This window comes from Vulpes vulpes, chromosome 7 (assembly GCF_048418805.1).
Source record: "Vulpes vulpes isolate BD-2025 chromosome 7, VulVul3, whole genome shotgun sequence".
NCBI lineage: Eukaryota > Metazoa > Chordata > Mammalia > Carnivora > Canidae > Vulpes > Vulpes vulpes.
In genome coordinates this window covers 66,786,089-66,796,498 of record NC_132786.1, presented here as the reverse complement: position 1 = coordinate 66,796,498, position 10,410 = coordinate 66,786,089, and the positions used below count along the sequence as shown (strand labels likewise).

Below are 10,410 nucleotides of genomic sequence, written 5' to 3'. Positions count from 1 at the left end.
CAACTGCCCACCTCAGTGCCTGTCACCCAGTCACCCCCACCCCCCACCCACCTCCCCTTTCACCACCCCTAGTTCGTTTCCCAGAGTTAGGAGTCTCTCATGTTCTGTCTCCCTCCCTGATATTTCCCACTCATTTTCTCTCTTTTCCCTTTATTCCCTTTCACTATTTTTTATATTCCCCAAATGAATGAGACCATATAATGTTTGTCCTTCTCTGATTGACTTATTTCACTCAGCATAACACCCTCCAGTTCCATCCATGTCGAAGCAAATGGTGGATATTTGTTGTTTCTAATGGCTGAGTAATATTCCATTGTATACATAAACCACATCTTCTTTATCCATTCATTTTTCAATGGACACCGAGGCTCCTTCCACAGTTTGGCTATTGTGGACATTGTTGCTATAAACATCGGGGTGCAGGTGTCCCGGTGTTTCATTGCATCTGTATCTTTGGGGTAAATCCCCAGCAGTGCAATTGCTGGGTCATAGGGCAGATCTATTTTTAACTCTTTGAGGAACCTCCACACAGTTTTCCAGAGTGGCTGCCCCAGTTCACATTCCACCAACAGTGTAAGAGGGTTCCCCTTTCTCCACAACATCTCTAACATTTGTTGCTTCCCGCCTTGATAATTTTCCCCATTCTCACTGGTGAGAGGTGGTATCTCATTGTGGTTTTGATTTGTCCGAAACATTATAAAGAATAACTTCAATCACAAAGAAGGATTACAAAGTAAACCACCAACATTAGATTTTAGCTTTTTTGAAGCTATAACTCTTCAGAGCTATATTTACAGATTAACAGAAGACTGGGTAGCTTATTCAAATTACTAATTTGGTCATTCTTCTACCCTACCCTCGATCAGGTGACTGTTTTTTTCAAGTGAATTAACCAACTAAGCTAATGATTCTAACATGTTAAGCAGGCCTTGAATGAAGGAGGAGAGTGATATGCAGGACTGGTTGGGAATAGGAAGTAAAATAGCTGCCTTAGCAGAGAGAAAGGACTTAGCAAATTTAGAGGGTCAATTTCAACTCTTAGTGTCCCAAAGGGCAGAGAAATTGGGAACACTGGGATTTATTAAACCTGTCTGCTCTTCAAGCATGGACTCCTCCATGCAGGTTTGCTAGGTGTTACTGGGGCCCCCTGTGGATTTGCTCCCCTGAAATAAAGGGAAGGCGCAACAATGAAGATTGTCTGAATACGTACAGAATACACATTCTACAAACCTACAAGTTATACATTCTGATGTATATGGAATAATGTCTTTATCCCCTGATTCTGTTACTCTATGTACACAAAAGTACACAAATAATACCTTTGATAAATTCCCTAGCTAATTGGCTCAAACTAGTCTGATTTTTCTCTAATAATGCTTGGCTGATTGCAGGGACTCTATTTCAATTTATTTATTTACTTTATCGTTATTTTAAAAAATCCACCCTCATGATGGCAAATTTATTTCTATAAAATCATTAAAAACATGTCATATGCACACAATCTAACAAAATTAGGGGTTCATTACATCTGCTTAATTTTCCCATAGTTTTAAAACTATAAAGTATAAATCAGTGTATACTGTCTTCCTTTCAGATCCAAAAATAAATAAATGAAACAAAATAGTTCACCCAATTAGCTCCTTAAATTAACAATAGTTAATGTTAGTGGCCTGTGATCTGAACCAACTAATATCTATTAATCATTGTACCTTTGACATTTTTTTCGCTATTAAAGACAATGGCTTTTTATCATACATTAAAGTTTTATTTAAAAAAAGTCAAAATACTTTTGCCCTATTTTCCATGGATCTGAGGGAAAAAAACAAAAGAAAAAGGAAGAGATAAAACATGATCCAGGTTGTATGGGACTGATTATGCCTTATTTGTTTTATAGACAAAATAATTCTCAGTAACAGGTGAGCAAATGACTCATCAGTATTTATGTTTATAGAACAACAATGGATTGGGTCCCCAGTTTTACTTACCTGAAGGAATAAATCTTCTTTTTATCTGGGGACAAATTCTTTTGGTCTTCATTTTTTGTCTGGACCCTATGGGAGATTGAACAGTTTGATGTGATACATGTCTACAGCACACCTCAGTGTATGTGCTAATGACTCCTGTGGGTTTAGAAGGTTCCCCAGAGCTTGGGGCTGTTGATGACTCAAGACCACCATTATAATCCCTACCCAGTCTTTCCTCAGGAGAGCTGCATCATATTGCCATCTGTACAAATATTATGATCTATTGCATTTATAGAAGCATGGGTGAAGTCCAGGAGAGATGCCTTCTTTCCTCCAATATCTGGAACTGCATTTGGCTAGAGCACCTGTGTGAACCCAGTAGTTGGGGAGAAGACATTGCACAATCCTATGAAGGTCTTCCACCTAGATCTGCACCTTCTGTCTCCTGACTTTTAGGTACCTGGTGCATATAAGTAAAAAATGGTGAGTAGATTTCTGGATTTAGGACCTCAGCTCATAAATCTGTACTTCTCTTTTGGTTTGTTTTTAAAAAGCCATATGAAATGAATCAAAGGAACAGAAAAATAAAAAAAAAATGAGAATATCCTCTTTGTTGTTGGAAAGTTTATGGATTATGACACAAACACCCAGAAAAAAAGCTATACATAAGCAAATGCATTACACCTATCATCTGCTATTGTGGCCCCACTTTTGAGTTTAAAACTCCTAAATCTTTAAGGTTAAAAATACTTGGAAAATAAATTATTATATGACCATCTTCCCTCCAGGAACTGAAAAATAGTACATTTTTTTTGACTTGTGGATTGAGTGTGGGCATTTCTGCAGTAGAATAGTGCACTTGGATGCAATGGTATTCCCAGTGTTTGACCAGCACTTACAGGGAGAAAGGTTTTATACCTCTTGGTACACTGTCAGCTCACACTCCCAAACAACTGCTTTACAAGGTAATAATTTCATTTATACACACAGGCTGCTCTTCTATCTCAAATTACATACAAAATCATGTCTAAAAAACCAAACCAAATCATCAGTCATTGGATTAATTTCCTGACCTTTACATGAGTCACCACCTATGTGTGTGGGGAGAGGTCAGGTCTTTCTAGTTTAGCACTTGATATTTTCAGTGTCTCTAGCTTTGAGCAATGAAGAGGAAATGCTTCCCCAAGGTAGGACAAACTTGAAATGAAACAGTATGCAATTAATTGTTTACTCTTTGAGCTACTACTCTAACCTTAACCCTAACTCTAAACCTAATCCTAACCCTAACCCTAACTGTAACCCTAACCCCAACCCTCCTACTTTGTGTCCTTGTATGAATGATAAAATAGTGGATATTGCCCAATATCTTCTGTCACCAGGAGAGTAGTGACAAATTCACACAAAGTATGGTAAAATTTGCTATGTGCAGGAACAGGTGCACAATTTGGTTAAGTATGAAGATATTCAGAGTGGCTGTAAAGTGTACTTATGAAGTGCAACTGTATGTTGGGAGATTGTTAATGCTGAACCAGAGTGCTGAGAAAGATCTCTATATAGAGAAAATAAAACTGATTGGATTCTTTCCAAAGCTTGAATTTCTGGGAAGAAAATATTTGTCCCTTGCTTAGAACCATTCATAAAATGACTTTATTCTATACTCCCCATGAAAGACTGGTTTCTTCCATGGAGAGAAGTCTGTGCTAGTGCAGAGCTCGAGAACACACCTTCTGAGAGTCCCGGTGGTGCAGGACAAGTAACTCTAGTCATTCCAAAGACAAGAGGTATCCTCTTGGTTAAGAGCTGGCAAGATAAGACATAAAAACATTAACTGTGTCTTTCAATCATTGCAAATTTTCTAATGAGTCATTCTTACCTTCACATAGAAGTTGTGAAAATAATTCATCTATGACATGTACAATGTCAAGATAAATGTGTACTTTTAATTAATTATCTTTATCCTTCCGAAGATATTATTCCCATTTAATTCCTATCAGACGTTGATGGGTTTATTTCCCCATAGTTTCCAAGCTCTGTATATATATCGCATCTTTAAAAGCTTACCTACCTAAAAAGTAAATAGTTTTATATTTATATTTTATATCCTTAACCATCAATGAGAATGATTTTAATGTGTTTTTGAGATTTTAAATTTATTTATTCATGAGAGACACAGAGAGAGAAGCAGAGATGCAGACAGAGAAGCAGGCTCCCTGCGGGGAGCCTGATGCAAGATTCCATCCTAGGACCCAGGATCACAGCCTGAGCTGACCTAGGTAGATGCTTAACCACTGAATCACCCAGGTGCCCCCCCTTTTTAAAGATTTTATTTATTTATTTATTCATGAGAGACACAGAGAGAGAGGCAGAGACATAGGCAAAGAGAGAAGCAGGCTCCCTGCGTACTTCATAGCTTTTGGGACTTTTAACTTATTTTGTGAGCTCTATCTAAATCCCAGATAATCAGGGAAAAAAAACAAACAATACCAATTATCATTCTTTCTTATATAGTAGTTGTGTGTGATTTGAATTTATTTTTCTGAAAGGGGTGAAGTAGGGATCCACAGTATCCCCACTCAAATTTCTTTTCAATTATCATGTTTTAATTATCATATTTCCAAAGGATGTCTGGATGTACATTAAAGGCAGCTTCCTCTCACTAGACTTTTTCTTCTTCTCAGAATTTCTTTGCCTCATCTCCTGGGGTTGTTTTCCCATTCCCTGTTCATATGACACATAACTTTTATGCAACACACATATAGACTTTTACATTTACCACCTTTCTTCCATATTAAAAAAATTTCAAGATAAATCTGTAAGATAGGTAAGACAGTTTTATTATTACCATTTTAGGTGAGAAAACTATGAAGAAAGTAAAGAAACTTCCCAAGATCTTAGAATTGTGTCTTGTTGACTAAGGGATATTGGAGCTGTAGCCCAGGATGCTTTACATCTATTTCTCTGCATTGATCTGTAAGACTTGTGGTTTCTGTCCTCAAACATGCTTTTCTTGTATTGTGACTTATTTCTGAAATTTAAATTTGATAGATGTTTCTGCACATGTATGTGAATTATCACATTAAAGTTTTACTATCTAATCAATAATGTGATTTTTTCCCCTCAAACACTGAATAATGCTTTGGGAGAAAAAGTTATCTTCTTTCTTATTTTTAAAGCTTTTATTTATTTGAGAGAGAGAGAGAGAGAGAGAGAGAGAGAGAGAGAGCATGGGGGGAAGGGAAGAGCATGATGGAGAATCAGACTTCCATTGGGCAGGGGGGATACCAGGATCTGGAGATGATGACTTGAACTGAAGGCACTTAACTGACTGAGCTACTCAGATACTGAGCAGGAGCTTAGGACATTGGCTCTTCATAGGAATCAAAGGTTGGACCATAGCAGCATTTTCTCTCTGGTCATTGGAATTAGAATCAGTTCCAGCAGTAAAGATTGAGGATTCTACATTCAATTTCCTGGGATCAAAATCAGCTCGGCTACTTTCTGGAATATGATCATTTGCTTAACACATCTGTTTCAGTTTCCCCTTCTGTAAGTCAGGGATAGAAAGAATGCCAGCTCCATATCACTGTTGTTGGAGGTTAAATGACTAAATAAATGTAAAAAAAAAAGCATGAAAGAATGTTTGAGTCATTGTAAGTGTTCCCTTATCACAGGTGCTACTATTATTAGTATCAATATTTCTCTTCAGGTACAGTAGAGATGGGTGGGACCAATGAGAGCACTCAGGGAAATTTCATCCTTCTGGGGTTTTCTGATCGCCCCTACCTGGAGAGGATCCTGTTTGTGGTCATTCTCATTGCATATCTCCTGACCCTTGTGGGCAACACCACCATCATCCTGGTGTCCCGGCTGGACCCCCACCTCCACACTCCCATGTACTTCTTCCTCACTCACCTATCTTTCCTGGACCTCGGTTTCACCACCAGCTCCATCCCTCAGTTGTTGTATAACCTGAATGGACATGACAAGACCATCAGCTACACAGGCTGTGCCATTCAGCTCTTCCTATTTCTGGGTTTGGGTGGTGTGGAGTGCCTGCTCCTGGCTGTCATGGCATATGACCGGTTTGTTGCAGTCTGCAAACCCCTCCACTACATGGTGATCATGAATCCGCGCCTCTGCATGGGCTTGGTGTCAGTGGCCTGGAGCTGTGGGGTGGCCAACTCCTTGGCCATGTCCCCAGTCACTCTGCACTTACCCCGCTGTGGGCATCGCAGTGTGGACCACTTCCTGTGTGAAGTGCCTGCCCTGATCCGGATGGCTTGTGTCAATACAGCTGCCATCGAGGGCACTGTCTTTGTCCTGGCAGTGGGCATTGTGCTTTCCCCCCTGGTGTTCATTCTGGTGTCTTACATCTATATTATGAGAGCTGTGTTACACATTCAGTCAGTATCAGGGAGACAGAAGGCCTTCAACACCTGTGGCTCCCATCTCACAGTGGTCTCCCTTTTCTATGGAAACATCATCTACATGTACATGCAACCAGGAAACAGCTCTTCTCAGGACCAGGGAAAGTTCCTCACCCTCTTCTACAACATTGTCACACCACTTCTGAACCCCCTGATCTACACCCTCAGAAACAAGGAAGTGAAGGTGGCTCTGCAGAGGCTCCTGCTGGGTAAAAGAGAGGTGGGGAAGGGTTAAGAGATAGATATCTCCATCTGGTTGTCACCGCCTCAGCAGCCAGTGATGGCATCTGGACCTGTTGGATCAGACCTGCTCTTAACTTGTCCTTCCAAACTTATATAGCTTTTCCTAGACATCTATAACTGTTTCAGTTCCAATAATATTTTAATGAGTGAACTGTACAACACTTAGCATTCAAAACCCTCCAAATGATCTATAATCCAGATCTGAAGATCAGTGTGATGAGTAGTTATAAAGATTTTTCACAACTTACACCAGAGTGCCAAAGAGGAAACTACTTTTCTTATTCAGAATTTTGCCTTGGTTTTTGTTTGTTTTTAATTTGTTAACAAATTTTTGGGTCCTTTAGTCAGAAAGATCATGGACTGATAATTTATCTGACAGCCATCAAACATGGGCTATTTTAACACACTGCACTTTTTTTTTTCAAATTCTCATCCAAAGCCTCTCATCAAGTCATGTTGTTTGTTTTCCTACCTTTTGTCCCAATCTTTGGCATTATCCCCAAATCTGGTTTAAATTGTAGATAAACCAAGAAGTATATAAATGACATAAGGGACATTTTAGTCTTAAAGGATCATTAAATTTTCAGATATGTTTTTATTTCATTACTGAGAAAAACCTGTTTATCAAGATCATGCAGTGAGTCAGGGGCTCTTAAACCTCTAATCCTCTCTGCATTTGTCAAAGATCAGCATGATTTTCATTTTGCCTATGTGGCACTTGATGCTTTACAATAAATCATTCTTTGCTCAAGAAGAAATGAACCAGAGATTTACGCCAAGATCTGTCTGAGTTTCCACTGTTACATTAATTTTTAAAGAATGAAAATCCTTAAGCATTTAAGTAGTGTCAAAACCCTTTAGATCTTCCTCAATTTCTTTCAGAAGTGTTCTATAGTTTTTAGGGTATAGATGCTTTACCTCTTTGATTAGGTTTACTCCTAGGTATCATATGCTTTTGGGTGCAATTGTAAATGGGATTGACTCCTTAATTTCTCTTTCTTCAGTCTCATTGTTAGTGTATAGAAATGCCACTGATTTCTGGGCATTGATTTTGTATCCTGCCACGCTACCAAATTGCTGTATGAGTTCTAGCAATCTTGGGGTGGAGGTTTTTGGGTTTTCTATGTAGAGTATCATGTCATCGGCGAAGAGGGAGAGTTTGACTTCTTCTTTGCCAATTTGAATGCCTTTAATGTCTTTTTGTTGTCTGATTGCTGAGGCTAGGACACAAAGGGATGGAAAAATATTCCATGTTCATGGATTGGCAGAATTAATATTGTTAAAAAGTCTATGTTACCCAGGGCAATTTACACGTTTAATGCAATCCTTTTTTTTTTTTGTTTGTTTGTTTTTTTTGTTTAATGCAATCCTTATCAAAATACCATGGACTTTCTTCAGAGAGTTAGAACAAATTATTTTAAGATTTCTGTGGAATCAGAAAAGACCCCGAATAGCCAGGGGAATTTTTAAAAAAGAAAACCATAGCTTGGGGCATCACAATGCCAGATTTCAGGTTGTACTACAAAGCTGTGGTCATCAAGACAGTGTGGTACTGGCACAAAAACAGACACATAGATCAATGGAACAGAATAGAGAACCCATATGTAGACCCTGAACTTTATGGTCAACTAATATTCGACAAAGGAGGAAAGATTATCCATTGGAAGAAAGAAAGACAGTCTCTTCAATAAATGGTGCTGGAAAAATTGGACATTCACATGCAGAAGAATGAAACTAGACCACTCTCTTTCACCATACACAAAGATAAACTCAACATCGATGAAAGATCTAAATGTGAGACAAGATTCCATCAAAATCCTAGAGGAGAACACAGGAAACACCCTTTTTGAACTCGGTCACAGTAACTTCTTGCAAGATACATCCATGAAGGCAAAAGAAACAAAAGCAAAAATGAACTATTGGGACTTCATCAAGATAAGAAGCTTTTGCACAGCAAAGGATACAGTCAACAAAACTCAAAGACAACCTACAGAATGGGAGAAGATATTTGCAAATGACGTATCAGACAAAGGGCTAGTTTCCAAGATCTTTAAAGAACTTACTAAACTCAACACCACAGAAACAGACAATCCAATCATGAAATGGGCAAAAGACATGAACAGAAATCTCACAGAGGAAGACATAGACATGGCCAACATGCACATGAGAAAATGCTCTGCATCACTTGCCATCAGGGAAATACAAATCAAAACCACGATGAGATACCACCTCACACCAGTGAGAATGGGGAAAATTAACACGGCAGGAAACCACAAATGTTGGAGAGGATGCGGAGAAAAGGGAACCCTCTTACACTGTTGGTGGGAATGTGAACTGTTGCAGCCACTCTGGAGAACTGTGTGGAGGTTCCTCAAAGAGTTAAAAATAGACCTGCCCTAGACCCAGCAATTGCATTGTTGGAGATTTACCCCAAAGATACAGATGCAATGAAATGCCGGGACACATGCACCCGATGTTTCTAGCAGCAATGTCCACAATAGCCAAACTGTGGAAGGAGCCTCGGTGTCCCTCGAAAGATGAATGGATCAAGAAGATGTGGTTTATGTATACAATGGAATATTCCTCAGCCATTAGATAAGACAAATACTCACCATTTGCTTCAACATGGATGGAACTGGAGGGTATTATGCTGAGTGAAGTAAGTCAATTGGAGAAGGACAAACTTTATATGTTCTCATTTATTTGGGGAATATAAATAATAGTGAAAGGGAATATAAGGGAAGGGAGTAGACGTGTGTGTGAAATATCAGAAATGGAGACTGAACATGAAGACTCCTAACTCTGGGAAATGAACTGGGGGTAGTGGGGGGGGAAGGGGAGGGGTGGGGTGAATGGGTGACGGGCACTGAGGGGGGCACTTGACAGGATGAGCACTGGGTGTTATTTTGTAAGTTGGCAAATTGAACACAAATAAAAAGTAAATTTATTATAAAAAAAAACCCTTTGGGTCTAAGGAGCATGACTTACTATCATTCCTTGCATAATACAGTGAGAGTATAGGGGATATCCTTTTTCTGTCCGGTCTGGGTTTGAAAATTAAACTGACAAAGATATATAAATTAGATAAAAAGCATGCAAATTTGTTTAGTGTAAGTTTTATATGACATGGGAGACTTCATAAGAATAAAATCCCTGAAGAATTATTGTATATTAGATTTTTTTGAAGATTATATTTATTTACTCATGAGAGACACACACACACACACACACAGAGACAGAGACAAAGGCAGAGGGAGAAGCAGGCTCCCTGCAGGGAGCCTGACATGGGAATCCTGGGTCTCCAGGATCACACCCTGGCCTGAAGGCGGCACTAAACCTCTGAGCCTCCCAGCCTGCCCTGTATGCTAGATTTGAGGAAGAGTGGACAGTGATGGAGAAATATGAAAAGTGGGCTATAAGCCAAATGTAATAAACTAGGGGCGATGTATCAAGGCCTGTGTCTTCAGACTCCTCTCAGGGTCCCTTCATCTTGGCAATAAAGATGTTCCTGTTCTCTAGGAATATGTAGGGATCCCAAGTGAGGATCTCATGACTTACTTCAGGGAGAAGATCAGAAAGTCCTTCCTGCACATACCATTTCACAAACTCCTTCATCTCAAAATATTCAGCACACCAAAGTGCCATATTTTGAGGTAGTGCCTATTGAATCCTATCAAGGGCTTCTTACACTAATGTGCAAAAAACAAATTATCCATAATCTTATTAGCATGCAGAGTCTGATCCATCAGATCTTAGGAAGGGCTTGAGATTCTGCA

General features: G+C 39.2%; 1 protein-coding gene across 1 annotated transcript; it reads left to right on the top strand.

Moving 5' to 3' along the window:
• The first annotated feature begins 5,681 nt into the window (after window positions 1-5,681).
• On the top strand, window positions 5,682-6,626 carry OR2W3 (olfactory receptor family 2 subfamily W member 3). The gene has a single exon (XM_025987332.1). The coding sequence runs from the start codon at window positions 5,682-5,684 to the stop codon at window positions 6,624-6,626; it is 945 nt and encodes a 314-aa protein (XP_025843117.1).
• Window positions 6,627-10,410: the final 3,784 nt, after the last annotated feature.